Genomic DNA, 20,248 nt, shown 5'->3' with positions numbered 1-20,248 from the left:
TTCTTTTTGTCTGTGCGCTGTACATGAGTTTGTTTCCCTCTGTCTAGATTAAGCTGCCTCTTCTTTACATTCTTTTGCTTAACCAGATTCTTCCTCGTTTAGTGGGTATTAGCTTCTAAAGAAAGGAGAGTTCCAGGCAGGGCTGTACCCCCAGCTAATCCAGCACTGCATCTGGATATACATGCAGGGTCACACTTCTTATCTCAAGCTTCTTTTAAAGGTGATTTATGAGTTAAAACAAATTCTGCAGCTGTCTGTAATAGATACCAAATGGGTGAGTTTCTGTTGGAGTTTGGATCAGTGGCTACTTCTGATTCCTCTGAACCTGCCTTGCACCATTAATTTACAATAATCCAAAAGGTTGTTTTTCTCAGGCAGACTCATCTGTGGAGAGAATGCTGTTATGCTGTTATCTGGATGTTTGGTTTTGTTCCTTTTGTGGTGTATTTACACACACATCGTAAGGTTGCCAGAGTAGGTGTTAGGTTACGTCTGGATATGTTTTGAGGGAAAGGACAGAAATAGGAATAACGTTTCTTTGCTGACGATGGCCTGTGAGCAGAAATAAACTGTAATGTTTGGCCCTGCCCGCAGGCTGTGTTCTCTGACGTGCTGTTTCGCTGCGAGGGCTGGCCGCTCTGCCTGCGAGAGAGGGTGGTGGTCCAGCTTGCCCCTCTCAACCCCTTCCTCCTGCGCCCGGGGGACTTCTACCTCCAGGTGGAGCCCTTTGGAGACCAGGCTGCACGCATCGTCCTCAAGAGCCTGCTGGAGGACTTCCGGGAGGTGGAGGAGACCCCTGTCCCCGAGACCTCCTACCCCAGCATCTTCACCGAGGAGTGGCTGCGGGAGGTCAACCAGGGCCGCCATGGAACCCCACTGCGCACCTGCCTGCTGTCCACGGATCAGGGAATAGTCAAAGTACCGTGGGAGCAGGTGGCGAATCCTGAGTTTGTGGATAAGCCCAAAGCCATGGCTAGCTCGCCCATCAGTCCGGGGCCTCCTCCTCCAAGCGCACCTCCCTCCTCCTTTTCCGTAGAAACCCGGATTCTCCCTGCCAAGGACGGCATTGCTGTATCCCTGCATCTGATTGACAGCAGCTGCACCAGGCTCATCAAGGTGGACCAGTCCAAGCCACCCAGCAAGCCCATCGGCTGGGTGTCTCCGAACACCTGGGATAGCCGCAACCCAGAGCTGGAAGGGGACTATGTAGACCTGGTGGAGTTCACCAAGGAGAAAACCAGCAGGACCCCTCAAAGGACCAAACCAGACCCCTCTTCTTTGGAGGCACCAAGGCCTCCTCCCCCAGCTAATGTGAATCTCATGCCCTGCGGACGGACTCTCAGGTTTGCCGAGGAGCCCTGCACCCCGTGCTTGAGGAGGAAACTAGGACGGGAGTCCGAACTCCAGGAGCTGAGGTGCAGGTACCGGGAGTCCTATCTGGCAGCACTTCAGAATCCCGTCAGCTTTGAACAAGGGGGATTCGCAGAGATTTTGGAAGAGGCTGCTAGAGGGCTGGACTCTGTCTGTCAGAGAGTGTCACCATCCCAGGCCCCTCAGTGCTGCCATGAGGAGCATCTGTACCAGGTTGCCAAAGATGTCAGCGGTTCATCCATGATCTGCAGGGAGGTGGGTGAGGTGAAAACTAAGCACTGTTGTACAGCACAGCACTCTGGGACAGACAGTAGCAAGAATAAAGGGAAGCCAGTACCACCTCCCCCTGCACCAGAGCTCCTGGGCAAATGTTCTGTAGGCCAAAGGGCGGGTGCAGCTGGAAGCCCTGGCGTTTATACAGAAATGACACCGAGTGTCCAGGTAGTGCACTGTAAGAAGACAACAGCATTTGGATTGCTATCCCCAAAAGTGGAGAGACGAAAATCAGGTAAAAAAGGTAAGACCTATAGTGATGGACTGTACTGACATGACTCTGAATCAATATGGTCTGATCTAGTGCTTTTTTTCTTGTGTTCTGCTAAGTATTTTTTTTGCATTATCACAAATCTCCCCAGTGCAAGTTTATCAGGTTCCAGACTCCTGCAAGCATGTAAAATCCATGGGCTTTAAGCAGAAACATTATGGGTCAAATTTGTTTGGCAAATCCATGAGAGATACTGAAAAAGAGTGCAGACTGAGATAGCATCATTTCTGTTTGACCATTCTGAGGGGGCCTGAGGCCTGACGTTCTGTGTTGACATCTGTTCAGGAATCACTCTGCTATCAGTTCATTATGCTGGAGGCCAAATGACAATAAAACTTGCCTTTCAAAGAGAGATGATTTAGGCACAGCCTTTGATTGCTGCTGTGAAAAGACTTCTCTGTAATACAGACCCACTAACCACTGACCTCCAGCTAATACGAGGGCATTCAAGTTAACCGAGCGGCCCTAGCAGAATCAGAAATAGCGATTGATGAAAGATCTGTCCTAGCAGAGGCTGAGGAACTGCAGCATTCCTGTCCCGGAGTGACGTGGCTGTCAGTGAGGGGGAAAGGGCAGGGTCAAACAGTTCTGAATTGCACCAGGAATTCTAAAGATGGATGCAGACCCATATTAAATGGGTAAAGGAAACAAGGGAGACTGTGTGCTGGCAGTAAGCGAATTCAGGAGTTAAAACAAGTCAGGTCTTAAAGAGCAGCAGGCATATGTTAGCCTATAAACCAAAGAGGAGCAAAAGGAGAGCAACTTTAGTAAAGACAACATTGGCATTTGCTCAACTTAAAAGTGTTCACCTTAAAGTTCAAAGCAAGAATTGTGCACTTTCTTTTCTCACCACTATTTAAAATTAAAAAGTGTTAGGACAAATTCAATGTGGAGCTGTTACACAGATGCATCAATGAACAGAATGAGACATGTAATTTCTCAGAATTTAAAATATTTTTTAATTATATAAATCATGTTTATATAATTGAAATGGTATAATTTGTTATAATTGATTGCATCTCTGGATGGTTCTACCAGTGATATTTAGTAAGCCTGCTGAGGTCCTGAACATCAGCATATACAGTACATACACTGAAGAGTTTCTTGTTGAGTGAGATTCACAATTCTAGAGATTTCACCCTGGGTGATAAAGCCGTTCATTATTGTGACACAATGTGTTGCCATGTATCACACATATGTCACAAGAGAAGGGGAGTCTGTTGTGAAACAAGTGTGAAATTAACCCAGTGGTGACTATTTCAGCTCACCACATCTCCTGCTGTCCATCTATGGAATTACGGGTCAGTGTCTTGATCATTACTCGTAACAAGATAATAGTGAATCTATTGTCCATTGCTCTGAATAATCCAAAGATTTTAAAAAATACAAACAGTAATAAAAATGTAATCATAATTTAATTCATAGTAGCTGTCTTTAATAACATGATCTTTTAAGATATGTAGATACAGTACGTATCAATTTTTATGGTAATTGTTCCTCTTACTGTTGTTCATCTACACTTGGCTTCTATCAGTGTCTGACTTTATGACATCAGTGTCTGGGTATCAAGAGAGATTGCTAAAAGTGTGGACACTGGGGTGCAAAACTAATGGTGATACTCTTCAGTCTACCCTCAGGATGCCAGCCAAACCTGCAAAGCTGAAACAGAGGGACCTGCCCTCCTAGATAATGGCCCTGAGAAAGCAGCCCATTCCTCCCCAGCTGAAAAGCACGTGAGACCACTGCCCCAGCCGGGATCCTCCAGAGCCAGCAGCCTGATGCCACCATCTGCACAGTTCAGCAGCCACCTTCTGCACCTGGGAATCGCCTGTCTACCAGGTACAGGGTACAGTGGCCACTGGGGAGAACGAGGGTGTGGGCTAAGGGGCACAGTAGCAGCACAGCTATCTTTACAGATGTCACTGCTGGCAACAAATTGTCCCACATCAAAGGGCAAGAGCTGGCCCAGGACACTTGTGCTACACATTTCTGCGCCAGAGTCCTGTACCCAGCATCTGGATCAATGCCCTTTGTTTATGCCAGCCTGTATAATTTGCACACAGCAGCAGATGCAGAAGGGTGTAGTATTCTTAAAAGCAAATTCTGTCATCATGACCTCTTTAGGTGTTTTACTGTATAATTTGTAAGGCACTCTCTTCCTTTATTTTTTTCTGAATATCGCCATTAAAACATTTAAGCCATTCTGTCCCAGACTTAGCCCTCACTGGACAATAGTGTAAGTCTTGGACAGTGTAGCCTAAATGGTTTAATGGATATCCAATTGTTTGAGAGATTAATTTTCTTTTGGACCTTTGTCTTTGGAGTCCAACTATCTTTTCCCGTTGGAGAAGTCACTTTCTGATTTAGGGATCATGTTGAGGGCTCCCAAGTCTCTTGAGTAAGTTGACTTGCGATGAAAGATGGTTGCGAAAAGATCTGAATGGCCTGCTCTTGTGTGAGACCTTTCTAAGTGAGCTCGTTCCTCCTTTCACCACTGCAGGCAGCAGAGACAGGACTGGCAGGGCTGTGTTGGAGGTCTCTGCAGATCATAACGGCTGGAAGTCCCCGCTGGTCTCCAGCCAGGAGCTCTGCAAGCTGCTTCTCTACTTCCACTCCATCCCCAGGTGAGAGTCTGACAGGGAGGGCCCCTGCTTCCATACACTGGCCAAAATATTAGGAACCCCAGATTAAATGAGCAGTCTCTCTCAAGGTCAGTATTGTGTAATTGGATTAAGGAGGATTAAGTGATCTCTCCACCAAATCTTCCGATCGCAGTCCTATTGAAAACTGGTGGAATGTGCAGTTCCCACCAATTCCCAGTGCCATCACAACCTCAACAGATGGTGATCTTGCCAGTGAAATGGAATGACAGCTTGACTTGACAGCCAAATTTTTCAGAAACCTTTGGAATCCAGTTTCTGCTGTCCTTTTCCTTGCAGAAATCCGACATATGATTTGTGAGGAGCTTCTACTATCATGGCCAGCAAATGTATGTTTACCGATGTGATGAGGCACAGGAAGAATTGCAGTTTTCATCTTTTCATCGTCAGTGGAAGGGATAGTCAACACAAAGACAGGGATTATCGCCCTCTTTCTCATTCTCTGCACAGTATCCAGCAGTCTGAAGCTTTGTCGGCACACAGCTTGATCTATGATAAAAACCCAGAGGCGCCAACATAAATGTGAAATCTAATCCTACAAATCATGCCCATAAATAAAAGCACAATTTAGTCTTCTTACAATATCATTAAACATGATCGGGCACATGGGGAGAAAATCCACCTTAACTAATTACTCAAAATGTTGTTTCTTTGGTTTGAGCTTCCAAAAGAGTCCATTGTTTTCCTGCTCAGGTTTCTAAAATATTCACAAATGGTTTATGACTGGTTTGAGTCTTGGCCTGTTCCCAGTGTAAACACTGAGCTGTTCAAACAAGGGGAGAAGGGAGGACATGTTAAACCTGCAAACAAACATATGAAACTGTTGAATGGAGCCTATAGGAAAAACTCGTCTTACATCGCAGCAGAACTCCTGGGGAGACGTTGTTCTGTTTGGCAATTGACAGTGTTTTAAAAAGGACAGTCAAAGAATCAGTCTGATGCAGAACTGACATCTAGTCACTGAACTGCAGTTGCCCACGGATTCTTACAAGAGCCAACATGTCACTCACACACTTTGCATGATTGCTGTGCATGTAGATGACAGTAAAAAAACATCGCAGCATTTTTCCTGTCATATGCTGTAGTCAAATCTGTACTCCACAAGGGGGCAGAATGGTATCATGCCAGAATTAGTCAAGCGTTCTCTACATAATACTGTACCCTTTTTTTGTTGTAGTTGCAGATCAATTCCCACAAGGGGGCAGCAGAATATTAGCGCAGCCTTCAGAAAAGTGTAGTCCCATACATGAAGTGCTGCTAAATGCTATTTATTGTCTGGATTCATAGTCCAGATATCAAACTAAATAAATTAAAGAATATCTGTATATATTATTTTGGGGTATATTATTTATGTTGAAATATATTTTTGTTAGCGTTCTGGATGAATCAATAGCTTGCTTGAATAATACGTTTGATTAATTCCAGAATATGGGGGATCAAGCTTCCTGCACCGTTTATCTGAAACAGACATTTATAAAGACAACTATACAAAGCTCATTCTCAGTCATACTTCTGTGTTTATTGGACAGTCAATCTTTGCAGCAAGTGTCACAGGTCTCTTGAGTTTCAGATATACTGTACGATATCAGCACCTTGTGTTTGTTGTGTCTGAAGTGAGCTACAGCCGTACCACCTTATACCCTGATCTTGTTAAGCAAGCTTTCCAATGCTTATCCTAGATCAGGGACTAGATTCTTCTGAGGAAAATCAGGTTGCTACTGTGTGCAAAGTGTTCGTGTTGGACCAGTAGGTGGTACTCTTCCCTATCATAAAATATTCAACATAAGTACCAGGTCAAGCTGTCGAAGCTGATTTTCTGGTTTCTTTAGAAAACAACTGAATAGGATCCTCACATACTGTATAACCATGCTGCCTTCCTGGACCTGAATTTGGTTATTGGAGATCCCATGGCATTATAAGAGTAGGATGTGTTAACCTCACTGTACTGCAAAAATTCCACTCTGAGCTCGAACAAGCTGGCTCCTCTAAAGACGCCCCTTAATTCAATTGTTGAAGCTGTTTCTCACTTTAGTTGGGCTACTGGTACAGGTGGGGGCTGCTCTTCTGTGGTGGGTCCAATCATATATGTAAAGTGCATTAGGATGAAAAACAAACATTTCTTAGAAGTTAAGAAGACCCTTAACTGACACTTCCTGGAAAGAATACAAGTTTAATACATTTAAGAAATGTGACAATGTGTAAAGTGTGTCTATTTGAGTCAGGTGCATTATGTCTACTAAGCTATACTCTGTTTTGGCACATCAAAACCTGGCCTCAGATATCCTGTGCACTATGCCCTGTATTTACACAGCTTTAATGACAGTCCTCTTAAGTTCAAGGTGGCATGCTTGTAAAAATATATATACCCCCTCCGTCTCCGGTAGGGGGTTGTTTAGTACAATATAAGCATTGTATTGCAAATTCCAATGAAATGGAACAGTTGTGTTGTCTAAGTAAGCAAGCTTTTCAAAAAACAGATTGGGTTTATTTTTCAGGGTTTTTGGAAGATGTCTTCTAGCAGTGTGGAAGCTCAGGGAGGGAAATTAACAAAAGAGAAATGTATGATGTGAATGTTAGTATAAGGGAGTGGCTTTGCTGCTTTGATGGGGTTGTTTTGGATACTTCTATGGTTATAAGGGTGATAGCTGAATAGGTACAGTGCAATACAAAATGCAGCCACAGACTTCAAAGTGTCTTGTGGGGAAGCAATTATTTTGCACAGCGCCCTACCTCAGTCTGAAAACAAAACAAATTATTCAGTGCACATCACTTAGGAGCCACAGATATGACAAATATGACAAGAATCACAGTGAGCATCAGACTATTTAGCAGCTGTTTTTACAGATCTGTGTTGAAACTGGAGAACATACCAGCAGAACAAAGCGAAGACTTAAACAAAGTAACTAAAAATGACAATGAAGCACAGCAAAGTAATCAAAAAGCTCATTTGAAATCTTTTCAGCAGAGCTAACTATGGTCGAGATCTCTGCAGATGCCTCTGCCAGCAGATTAAGCTACAGTACCAAAGGGGCTGTGTAGTAATCTGAGTTATGGTCAATGCAGTCGGTGTTGGTCACTCCTCACAGGAGACCTGTGAAACAAGGAATGGAACACAGGCAGGACCTCCGGTGACAAACTGTAGACAAACCAGCGCCTGGGATGCACAGGTCTGCCAATCTCTCTACATCAAGAGAGCAGGGCGGTTCATCAGGACAACTGTGGGCACCACTGCCCGCAGGTGGAGAGCAGTCCATCCACAGGGGCTGACGGGTGGTCAGGATTCTGGACCTGCCCTGTCCTGCAGGGTTAACCAGGCTTTCTTCCGAAGGCATGAATTACACAACATTTTGTTGACCTGCCACAAGACTTGTACAGGAGCAGCACACTTAAAGGCAGCCAAGCTGCTAAGCTCCTTTTCCTCTGAACTATATAATGATATGAGTTCTGGAGAAAACAAGGACAACTCTAGTCCTCTAGTAGTAAGTTGTTTCTTCATTTCTTCCTGCAATGTGAAGAGTTTTTTAAAGAGATATTTGTATTGTACTTCACATTGTAGGAAGAAATGATGAAACAACTTACCACTAGTGGACTAGAGTTATCCTTGTTTTCCCCAGAACTCATTTCATTATATAGTTCAGAAGAAAAGGATTATAGCAGCTTGGCTGCCTTTATGTGTGCTTCCCCTATACAAGTCTTGTGACAGGTCAATAAAATGTTGCGTAATTCATAAACCCAACATGCATTGTAAAAGGGCAAAAATAGCACAGAATATCAAAGAGCTGCCCCTCTCACATGAATGACAGATCTCTGAAGGAGTGTGATGTTAATTATCTGGTTCCAGAAGAGTTTGCGTGTTGTGTTAGGCAGAACATCTTTTTTCATCATGTTCTCCTGGATTCCGGCCCATTTTTCCAGTTATTCTTCATGCATATACAATTATATGTCATTTGCATAGTTTAACAGGGATGCTAATCTGTTAAAGCCATAACCCTCTGCAACTCACAACTGGCAACCCACTGAACCTAAGCAGGTGTGAGCCTGAGGTGTTAGTGGGGCCAGCAGGGGGCGCTCACCCTGCGGTCCATGTGGGTCCTAATGCCCCAGTATAGTGATGGGTACACTATACTGTAAACAGGCACCGTCCTTCGGATGAGACGTAAAACCGAGGTCCTGACTCTCTGTGGTCATTTAAAATCCCAGGGTGCTTCTCGAAAAGAGTAGGGGTGTAACCCCGGTGTCCTGGCCAAATTTCCCATTGGCCCTTACCAATCATGGCCTCCTAATAATCCCCATCTATGAATTGGCTTCATTACTCTGCTCTCCTCCCCACTGAGAGCTGATGTGTGGTGAGCGTTCTGGTGCTCTATGGCTGCCGTCGCATCAGGGGAGTCCCCATTACCTGTAAAGCACTTTGAGTGGAGTGTCCAGGAAAGTGCTACAGTATATAAGTGTAAGCAAGTATTATTATTATTAATCTGATGGTAGCTGCAGAAAGCCATGGTAACATCATGGGATCATGACATTCTGTTACCTGCATTTCCTGCAGCTGCTGAGCTCACAGGTGTCCATCTCAGACAAGCTCTGCATGGTTTCCAGCACTGTTCTGGGAAGTGTCCAGTTTGGTCACATTCAAGACCAGGACTATACTAGAGAGCCTGATGTCCTCTCATTCACTGCTCATATCTAACTCTAACTTGTGTCTTACTGCTGTGGTTTCTAATTTGTGTCTGAAATATTTGTATTGGATGTTTTTTTAAGGGATTGTATCCTACACACCAAATCCCACTGAAGCCTTTGTCTCTTTTTTGTACGTATGCACAAACCTAACCAAAAAAGAGCAGCCCTTATTGGTGTCATGAGGCATATCATCAAGTTGTAAATAATGAAAGCAGAACTGTGTTTCTTTTGAAACACAGAGCACGCCATCTAACGTTCCTTGAGTGCAAGCATTATGAAACACGTCTTTACACTTCCTTCTGCAATTGCAGGAAAGAGGTCAGGGATCTTGGAATGACACTGGTCATAGATGCCAGGAAGAAGACCCCTCCTCAGGCCTTGATTCAAGCTTTGATGATGGTCCAGGTATGCAGATCTATATGCAAGACTAACCTGTACTACTACCTCTGACCACAAGGGGGCACATAAGAACATAGAGAGTCTCTTCTACAGTACCTCAGCTTCAAAACAAATCTATCTCTCTGTCTTAAATAATATGGTATTAAATGTGCAGCAATGTATATCTGTTGTGGACTGCTCTGCTCATAACATGTTGAACAGTTTAAAATATGTAATAATTGGAAGACCTAATCAGTTAAGCTCTTTTCTAGAGGATGGGCTACCTGTTTCAAGGTTGTGTGCATTCGCATTGTGTAGATACAGTAAGCGGAAGAAACACATTTGCCATTAAGCTGAGTGGGAGACATGAACTGTCTTAGAACATTTTTGCGTTTTCTTTGGAGTCCTAGTTACTGAACTAAAGAATTTGACTAATTGTTGTAAATCTATCAGACAAAGGGTTTTTACATCACAAACAGCTCACATTTCTCTGTGCAGTGTGATGCTGAGGGAATATGGAGGAATATGCTTGTGTAGTGTGTTGTATTGAAGGCTAGTTGTGCTCTTGTCTGCCGCTGGACCAGGAGCAGGTTCTACAAGCTGTGCACTGCGTTCTGATGCTGGTGGACAAGGAGACAGGTCCACGGACAGAGAGACATCCAGGACTTCAGGTCAGAGCATCTGCCAGCACTGGGGTCTTCTTCAAGGAAAGGGTCACGATGGCCGCTGCATCTCTGTCCTGCTTGTAAACCTTAAGACACACTTCAGATTTCCACTGTGTCCTCAGTCGATTTTTGTATAGGAAAGAGAGTCTTCCTCTAAATGGGGTGGTAGAGAGAAAAGGATGCGATGCACATTAATCCATTCCTGTGTGAGTGAACAACAAAAACATTACTAAGAAAAACAAAGCGTCCACTACACACTTTTTTCATATTTAAGTGATGTATATTTGCTTTACACATATATAATAAATAGTACCTTTTGCTGTTAAAGCAAATGAATTTGATTGTCATGATCAGGCCTTTAAGGACTAGGGACTCCTCTAGTAGATAAGAGTCTTTATGTCTCTGACCTTTCAGGTAGAAGTGATGACATCACTGAAGGCTTTGCACAAGATTGTGGAAGGAAGCCAGCTGACGTCAGACTTGGAGGGCACGTTCCCCTACAGCCACAGTGACTGGCTAAAGCTTTATCAGGTCTGATTGACATCCATTGCCAGCTTCCTGACCCAGGTCACTTCCTGAAGAGTGTGTGTGCTGTGGTTACCTGCAGCCCGCTGTCTCAGTCTCAGAGTCATTTCAAACTTTGATGAAAGTCCTTGGTAGATCAAATGTTGTTTTTGCCCAGAAGTGGGGGCATATCCATGGTGCATATTAGCAGGTATACTGTGCAAGATAGGTTTCTTTTCTGAGGATGTGTTTACTCCTTGCTAAATCATTTTGGGATGCAATACTTTTTTGCACTACGTCTTCACAAAATTGCACTTTTTTCTTTTAAATGTAAACACAGTAAGTCAGTCAGTGTTAATTGAAAACAACCTTTTGAATATACAAATACCCTAACGTGATGTTAGGAAATGGACACCCTCTCCAGTTTTACAATTTAGTAAAATGAGAACATGCTCTCAGATATTAATGTAAATCTCTGAAGTACTGTATGTTATGGAAGGATATTATCTGGTGAGGAACAGCAAAGAAGAATTAACAGTTCTGTCCTCTACATCTGCTTACTGTAGTTCATGGTGTTTTAAAACCTGTACTGTAAGTGATTAAATGTTTGGCTTTATTGTTGTACATTATCACTGACGAAAAACCTTTATCCTTCGTGGATTTTCGGTGTCCTATAAGATATACAGGTCTATCCTCTCCAGATGCAGGAAATAGTAACACGGATGTAATGGATTTCCTTCATTTAATTGCTAAAATATTGTAGGAAGTATCAGAAATCATTTGACATTCTTGATTCTTATCTGTTTGGTGGGGGGGGGGGGGGGGGTTGAGAGTAAGAGGAATGAATTTGTATCAATTTGGAACAGAAATAAATCTGTCCAATTCAGACACAAAACAATTTGAGAGCAGCTGAGAACTAATACACTCAGGACCTGGACCCAACTTCTGAGCCAGTTCTTACAGGACCTGCTTCTCTTACAGAAACTTGGTCCTTTTATGGTCGACTTGCAAGAAGCCTCCAGCTTGCTCCAGAAAGCCATCAGCAAATTTGACGGCAACAAAAAGATTGACACTGTTCAGGTAATGACCCTCCGGCAATAACTTGTGAGAAACCTGCAAGCATACAGCCTCGTTGGGTGGACAGCAGAATAGTCGGCTCCGCTGAGCGTCTGGTGTGTTGTTCCCCGTGGCAGGAAGTCCAGCAGGGGATTCAGGGCCAGAAGACCATGATGAAGGAGGTGCTGGAGGATACCCGCTTGGTGGCCCTGCAGAGGGAAGGTGGGGCCATGCTAGCTAGACTGAGGAAGGAGGAGGCCCGATTTGCCTGCTCTGAGGATTACAGGTATCTCCTCTGCACTTCTTATCTACATCATAATAAATCTTAGAAATGACTCTTATTCTGAAGTGGTACCCTGGGGTACCTGGCACTCACAGTAAGTCATTGTGTTGAAATGTTACACAGCAGTTACACTGCTTGAAAGCTCTTAGGCCCGTGCTTCTTGAACTTAGTATTTGTGTTTCCTTTTGTTGTTGTCCCCTTGTTTGTTTTTGTTTTCTTTGTTCTGAGTCATTTGAGATATGTAGATGACTAATAAAAGGATCCTGACCTGCTTCCTCCACAATAAAAAAGAAACTGAAAAAATGCAGAAATAGATTGAACAGGTACTGTAGCAAGGTACAACTTCAGTTTTCAATCAATATTTTCTAAGGCTCTATAGTCTCTTTCAATCTGGAGCAGTCTCAAGGGACTTTACATAATTCATGCATTAAAAAAGAGGTACAGTTAACAGAAAAAAAATCACATATAAATGTGTAATTAAAATAATGGGCACAAAGGGAATACAGAAAGGTAATAAATGCTCCCACAGTAAAATTGGAAATTTTGGAACCCAGGACTGCCAAGTTAGTGGACTGCCTCCATTGTAACACCATCCTCCCAGTGGATTCATCCACAACATTCAATCCAGTCAGATTTTGGGAAAAAACAATCATTGTATGGTCTCCAGCTTGGGCACTGGGACCAGGAAGCACATAGAATCCATGTGCACGGCTCTTCTGGAGGCCACTGCAAGTTGCAGGAGTTTATTTCTACAGACATTTCTGCTTCCCTGACTGACAACTGCTTCTGAAAGAAAGCTAGTGATCCAGCCTTGTTTGCTTTGCTGATGGATCAGAGCTGCGGTTTGCCTAGCAGAGATGTGCCTTTTCAAGAGTGAGGAAATCATAGATGGAGGCTGTCGTTGCAGCTTGGGGTTGTGGTTGTGTCATGTGCTCCAGGTCCTCCATTCTGCTGGTCAATATTGATTACTTAGACGAAGGAAATCCTTCATTCCTGTTGAGTGGAATACAGTAGCTGTGCTACTTTCTCATGGTGACTCTACTTCTGACATTCCTTTGTTACAGCTGTGCAAATGATTTTTGTTTCATTTTATGCTCTTATGACATTCAGATCCTTTTAAAAATATGATCTCATCCCTGCTGGTACTCGCTGAGTTTGTTTGACTTCGGGTGCAGAGATAAATGTGTCATGAATCATGTACTTGAAAAATGGAAATCAGTGTGGCCACACTGGAAGTGACCAGTCTCTGGCATCTACAGAACTACAGATTTGTTTGTATTTTACTTCTGGGGTGGTAGATGTATGGGGTGGATATTTACTGTACCTTTCAGACAAATACTTTACTTTTTTATTAACTAGATATTAATCATATTCCAGAACTGACTATATTTTTTCTGAGATGCTCCCTATGTCTCTGTTAGATCATTCTCAGCAGGTGTGTACTAACTGACTAAGCTCCTCTCTCATGTTTCAAACTCACTCAATTTCAAAAGAAGACAGTTCTGTAATAGCTCTGTAGACTAATATGTCTACCCTGTTCTGATACTCACAGCACTGCACCTTGTTCAATGATGATTATATTTGATGATGTATATCTTTTGTAATTATACAGTATATAACATGGGCAATGTCTCCCAATCCCTGTCTGCTAACTATAGATGATTAATAGATGCAGACTTGAACAGATTATCACATTTTCCTAATTCTCTTTAGGCTTGTGTCTCCATAATTAAATAATGAAAATGCTTCCCCCATTGATTTTTATTACTGTGATTCCTTTTTTCCACCCATTAGTTCATATGTAATGGGAAGCTACTGTACCTTCACCTACTTTATTTCCAGTCCCGAGTGAATTACTGTAGAAAGTGATGGCTCTCTAGGGCCAGTGAAGACAGTATTCCAATACAACGCTCATAGTGGCTGACCTCTCTCTTCAGGGATGCCATGAGCACTACCACCAACTTCTATAACCAGGTGGAGGAGCAAGTTCACACGCTTGTCATGAAGTCCAACGAGTCCCTGCAGCACCTTGACTTTCTGCTCAAACTCAGGGAACTGGAGGGCAGGTTTAAGAAGGTAAGAATGACAGTGCACTGTGACAGTTTCCTTAAATAATGCATTCCGTACAGCCTTGCATCCATTTCTATACGTGGATAGCATTGATAGTTAGCTAAACAAGTCGATGATTGAAAGATCTCTATAAGATGTTTGTGAATGTACGCTAGAGTAGACAGTCATAGTATTACACAAGATCAGAACAGTTCTGCTTTGAGCTCGTACTACATGCAGTATGGGAAAGATGTGTTCTTGGATTGGTGATGTCAAGATGGGAATAGAAAGGGAATTCCCACTTTGATGGGAATACTGATTTAGTATGATAAAATGCCAGTCCAAGTGTAACCAGTGGGAGACCCACACTGGCATACGAGTAATAAGGAAAGCAGACAGTAAGTGCTGTAAGTCCAAAGCAAAGGTGACATACTGTATTGTCAAAGCATTGCTCTTCCTATGGGTCTGAAGTGCTCTTTCACCTGCAGATCAGGGACTGGTTTGATGCAGATGGGGAGAGAAGGCTGCTGGAGGCCGACTCAGTGGAGGACTCCCTGGAGAAGGTGGAGCAGACCCTACACAACTTCAACTCTTTCCTCGAGCAGGCCACTGTGAGTCTGAGATAGGCTTTCCTTTCAGGGACATTTCTACCAGTCAGTGCTGACATTGTTTAGTCAGGAATTCGTGTTATCATGTTTTGCAATTACAGCACAACACCTCACAATGGAAATGATGGAAGCTCCTTACAAGGGCAACTCGGTGATCATCTGTGGTTCAAATTGTACCAGTTTTGGGCCCTGGTTATCAATATTAATGCTCATTGCATCATCTGAAGAGGTCACACTGAAACCCCAACCCTATAGTTCTGCTCTTTTCCCACTCAATTTAGGAGCAGAAGAATCGGGCATTGGCTTTGGTTACAGAGGCTGGCAATATTGAGGCATCTTCTTACCCTGAGAAGGAGATCTTCCGCACAATGGTGTTCACCTTCAAATCCAGCCTGGCTGACTTTCTGTCTCGAGCAGAGCAGTGTCGCATTGAGCTGGAGACTATGGTCAATCTGTACCGCTTCTGTGAAAAGGTTGGTGAAGCACTACAGGGTTCCTCAGCCCTGCTGGACAGTAGGACTTTGATATGCGTATTTAAGACACTATACCATTGCGAGTTCATAAAGTTTGTTGAGGCTTCCTTCACGATGATGTACAGTATTGAGATGCTATGCAGCTTTGTCTCCCATGCACAAGAAGTGTTGTACTGTTCATAGAGCAGAGAGGAATTTTAGCTGTTCTGCCCCAAAATGTCATATTTTAAATGTTAGATTGATGCAACAAATACCTGTTGCCTTTCTGCTTGATATGCATTAACTGATAACTATCACCTAATGTAGAGAACAGTACTGTATATAAGAGTATAATAATACTTATTGGCCTAGTAACAAATTGACCTAGTGATCTCATCCTGTCATCTTATAAAATATCTGCCAACATCAGCTATAGTACATCAGGCTGGCTACCAAGTTCCAGAAGCTCAACTCCCTTTATGGAAGAAAGTACTCCCTATTTTCAGTTGTGCCATCTCTTAATCTTCATTTATGTCTATTTGTTTATTTTGTACTGCCAAAATAGCCCATTGGGTTAATTTAGTTAATATCCATTAGGATTTTGAATATATATATATCATGTCTGCTTCTTATCTCTTCTGTTTGAGACTGAAGAGATTAAGTGTTCTTAATTTTAACTTATCAGCGTGTTACATTCCTTTTGTATCCTTTCAAAGTATTTCCTTTTAAAGTAATTAATAGAATCACTCTGAACATTTTTATCTGGGCAGAAATATTTTAGTTACCCTGGTGACTTACCTGCAAAAAATAACTCATGGCTACTCAGAATAATCAAATTGTTTGACAGGCATATATTTTTCTCCTTTCAGGCTACTGAGCTTGCCAAGGGCTGCAGACAGTATCTGGAGCAGGCTGGGCCTGGCTCTTGTGTAGCTAAAGAACACTTAAGTACTCTTGAAAAGTACAAGGAGAAATTCACAGCCTTTTCTGCCGCACAGTTCCAGGAGGTGAAGGCTCAGGCCTGCACCCTCAAGGGCTCCAGGGGGATGAGGGTGTGGAACGTTGCCTGGCTGAAGTGCCAGGAAGTCAGGCAGCAGTTGGAGGAGAGGCTGCAGGAATCTGAGAAGGCCCAGAGGCCTGCAGTGGTTGTATCAGGACCCAGAAGACTGGTTGCAGAGGAGACTGCCTTCCTGCTGCCTTCCCCTAGTGAAGGCCCTGCACGTGGAAACCACACACCAGCAAGGACTACAGCAGAATTGCCTGGCAGCAGGAATTACCAAGCCAAGGGAAATGACTTTGCCACGGTAATGTGTTTTAATTTAAATTTCAAACCAGACAGCAAATCATGCAAGGGCCTGAAAGCTGCACCGGCTTCCAAAACTGAGGCCTCTGTGCCCCAGTCCGTAGAAGACAAGGAAGAAAACTCACAGGAGTTTCTCGGCGCTCAGGAAAAGAGCCCAGACTTTCCACGTGGTGACTCCTCCAGCCATGAGCAATTATCCAGACAGCAGCAGGCCCTGGGCAGGTCCCTGAGCGAAGGCTCCGGCGTGTGCTCCTCGCCCTCAGAGCCGCTCGTCTCACCGACCGCCAGATCTTGTGGTCAGCCCTCCCGCAAGATCCTGCAGGCTGCCTGGGAGTTTCAGATGTCGCGGCACGGCAGTTTCTGCTCAGAGGAGTCCTACTGTTTGTCCTCACAGGACAGCGATAACCTGGGAACTGGACTCGAGGCTCCAGCCTCCGGTCCTGGGGGACACAGGGCTCAGGGAGGAACACCAGTGCCCACTGCAAACTCTGAGGAGAATGGCAGCAATGTTTTGTAAGTTCCATACTTATTACATATTAACATTTTCCATCAGAAACATATGAAGAACATCTGGCGTTTCTGTTAAAATTCACATTTCTTCTTGTCTCTTCCTCTTTCCAAGCTTGCCACAAAACCACAGAGGTATTATTGTCTTTTTCACTAAGCACACAGATAAAATGAATCTGAAACCAACCTTAGGCAATTCATTTAACAAGTAATTAGACATCAGCAGTGAATGTCTAATTACAAAGCATGTACAAAGTACTTTCTTTTCTGAAATGCTTGGACCAGTTTGAAAAGCAGTGCAGCATTTTCTGTTTTGTGCAAATATTCAGATATTTTATTGTGCTGAAGATGAAGGGTCTGGCCATGTGGATGGCTAGAGTAGCTGCTTTGATTTGGGCGACACCTGGGTCCACAAAGCCTGGCCTTGTTAACACTGGTGTTTCCTGTCCATTTGGGCCTGTCGGCAGGAAGTTGCAGCGAATCGTGGAAGAACTCCTCTTGACAGAGCGGGAGTATGTGCGCTCCCTGAGCTACATCATCACTCACTACTTCCCCCAGCTGGAGCGGCCGGATGTGCCCCAGGACCTGCGGGGACAGCGAGGGAGAATCTTTGGCAACCTGGAAAAGCTGCATGACTTCCACAGGCACTTCTTTCTCAAGGAGCTGGAAGGCTGCCTCAGGGAGCCGCTGAGAGTGGCTCGCTGCTTCCTCAGACATGTGAGTCCGGCCAGTGCCTTCTGTGTGAAAGACAAGCCTTCCCTCAGCAGCTCAGGTGATGTCAGGGAGAATGTGGTTGTTTGCCACAATAATACAATGTGGGCGGCAGTGTGACACAGCGCTGGGACCAGTTCCTCCGAGTGCACTGGTTTCCTCTCACAATCCAAAAACATACTGGTAGGTTAATTGGCTTCTGTAAATTGTCCCTGGTGTGAGAGTGTGTTTGTGTCTATGTGTGCCATGTGATTGGCAGTTTGGAAACTCTCAATGCCATGTGCGCTTGATCACAGATTTCTTCCTTAAGAAAAAAGTGGGTCATAGTTGAAATTCAAAATAAACAAATTACTGCCGGATGTGTCCTGCCTTGAGATATTTTACAAGAACAGCTTCACCGTGTGGCCATTTTTGAGAGGAAACCAATTTGTAGAGATAGTATCCAGGTGTGAGTGAAAACAAAAGCCAGATAGCTGCAAGTATCCCCATTTGTCTTACCAGCATAAAACTGCACGAGACATATAGAAAGACAGCCTTTTTAATACCTTAACAGTTATTAAGATTGTGGTTACTTTTAGCCGTACACTAAAATATTGGATTCCTGCCACTTTTCATTCACTAACTCTGGGTCTTGTGCCATTTTTCCATACAGCGGGAGAGCTTTGGGCTTTATGCTCTCTACAGTAAGAACAAACCCCAATCTGACTCTCTGATCATTCACCATGGTCATGCCTTCTTCAAGGTACGAAATCCCCTTCTGAGTCACTAATGCCTGTGCCAGCCAAGAATGTACTGTACAGTATGTGACATAATCTGTTTTTTGGAATATTACTCAAGACTGTTATTGGCCCATTCATGCCTGATGTATTGTTTGAAACACTGAGGTGACTTAAAAGACTGAATCTGTAATAACCACAGGTAAAGGGTTTGGAAGAAAAGGTTTCTATTATTCTGCTTGGGAGCGTTTTTATTCTACAGTAAATGTTTTCACTATAGTACTGTACATGTGCGTAGTGATTTCATGGATTTTTTTATCACATCTTGCTGTAATTTTGCCATTTTGCTCTTTTGCTGTTTACTCTGAAACTGCTATGTTGTAGAAAAGTTGTACTTTTTGTTCTAATATGTTGTACAAAAGAAACGTTGCCCAGAGGCAAGTTCTCCTTCGCTAAGGATCTCATCCAGGTGTTTACAGAAGGATTCCAGAGAATCTGATTCAACTACAGGGCTGGGCAGCTTGTCCAGACTCTTGGAAAGACATGCCTCTTGTTTCCCGTCTTTAATGTGCGTTTCCTTGTTTTCCACTGGCATTCTCACATAATGTTTCCTCCCGGAGAGCAGCAGAAACAGCTGGAGCTGGGGGACAAGATGGACCTGTGGTCGTACCTGCTGAAGCCGGTTCAGAGGATCAGCAAGTACAACCTGCTGCTGCAGGACATGGAGAAAGAATGCGGGCCCCAGCAGGGCCGGGAGCGGTCCGAGATCCAGGCAGCCCTGGAGGTCATCCGTTTCCAGTTACGCCATGGCAATGACCTGCTCGCCATGGACGACATCCAGGACTGTGATGTAAGAGCCACAGGACAGTCAGCTTGTGGAAGGGAATGCATACATGTTACATGTTACATGTCTTCACAATTAGGAGGAAAACCTTATAGTGCCACAAATTAGGTGTAGCAGTGGTGTAACGATCGGTTCTTTACGGGCGCTATGCGGACGACACGATCCGGAATTGTGAGGATACAATAGGGAAAAATAGTCATGCAGGAGAAGGATCTGGAGACGGGGGGCGTGTCCGAGGAGTGCAGGTGTCCAGGGGGAGTGAATTCAAGGTGAACAATCCAAGAGTATATCCAAAGGGGAAATCCAATACGGGAGGCAGAGTCCAAGACCAGGGGATCCATCCAAAGGAACTAAAAACACGAACCGGGTCGTAACCGGCGGGGCAGGGAATCAGGAACAGGAAACTAAAACCATGACGGAGCCAGACGCGGCAGGACCGCGGTCTCTCATGAAACGGGATTCAATGAGAAGCCTCGGGCAAACGCCTGCGTCTGACTTTAAAGGTGGAACTAAAGAGGGGCTGGGCAAAGGAACAAGTGTAAACAATGGGGGAAAACGAGGAAGGGCTGGAGCGCCCTTGAGAGGGGGAGTAGCGATCGTGACAAGTGGCACTGTGGCTAAGGGTCTGTGCCTGAGGCTGGAAGGTTGCCGGTTTGATTTCTGCGGCTGGAAGAGCAATCCTACTCCGTTGGGCCCCTGAGCAAGGCCCTTAATTCCAGCTGCTCCAGGGACGCCTAATAAATGGCTGACCCTGCGCTCTGACCCCAGGCTTCTCTCACTGTCTTTGTGTCTCATGGAGAGCAAGCTGGGGTACGTGAAAAACACAAATTCCTAATGCAAGAAATTGTATATGGCCAATAAAATGATTTTAATCTTAAATGGATAAAACTATAAGATAATATACACAACACAACAGTGCA

The 20,248-nt window shown here is 44.1% G+C and overlaps 1 protein-coding gene across 3 annotated transcripts in view; it reads left to right on the top strand.

Annotated features, from left to right (window-relative positions):
- The window catches only part of LOC148648015 (pleckstrin homology domain-containing family G member 4B-like), a 44,699-nt gene that overhangs the window by 16,109 nt on the left and 8,342 nt on the right, over positions 1-20,248 (top strand). For 2 of the 3 annotated variants that reach the window (XM_088607589.1, XM_088607587.1), the window contains exons 3-17: positions 595-1,888; positions 3,542-3,754; positions 4,416-4,539; positions 9,564-9,657; positions 10,215-10,301; positions 10,710-10,826; positions 11,781-11,879; positions 11,993-12,141; positions 14,076-14,214; positions 14,676-14,798; positions 15,077-15,268; positions 16,117-17,063; positions 17,525-17,774; positions 18,421-18,510; positions 19,110-19,334. In XM_088607589.1, the coding sequence (XP_088463715.1) occupies positions 595-1,888; positions 3,542-3,754; positions 4,416-4,539; positions 9,564-9,657; positions 10,215-10,301; positions 10,710-10,826; positions 11,781-11,879; positions 11,993-12,141; positions 14,076-14,214; positions 14,676-14,798; positions 15,077-15,268; positions 16,117-17,063; positions 17,525-17,774; positions 18,421-18,510; positions 19,110-19,334 (4,143 nt within the window). The remainder of the gene's footprint in view (positions 1-594; positions 1,889-3,541; positions 3,755-4,415; positions 4,540-9,563; positions 9,658-10,214; positions 10,302-10,709; positions 10,827-11,780; positions 11,880-11,992; positions 12,142-14,075; positions 14,215-14,675; positions 14,799-15,076; positions 15,269-16,116; positions 17,064-17,524; positions 17,775-18,420; positions 18,511-19,109; positions 19,335-20,248) is intronic. The other variant, XM_088607588.1, reaches the window with a different exon arrangement.

This window comes from Lepisosteus platostomus, chromosome 15, assembly GCF_059453375.1.
Source record: "Lepisosteus platostomus isolate fLepPlt1 chromosome 15, fLepPlt1.hap1, whole genome shotgun sequence".
Lineage (NCBI taxonomy): Eukaryota > Metazoa > Chordata > Actinopteri > Semionotiformes > Lepisosteidae > Lepisosteus > Lepisosteus platostomus.
The sequence above is the reverse complement of the archived record's forward strand: the minus strand, read 5'-3'. Positions and strand labels throughout refer to the sequence as shown.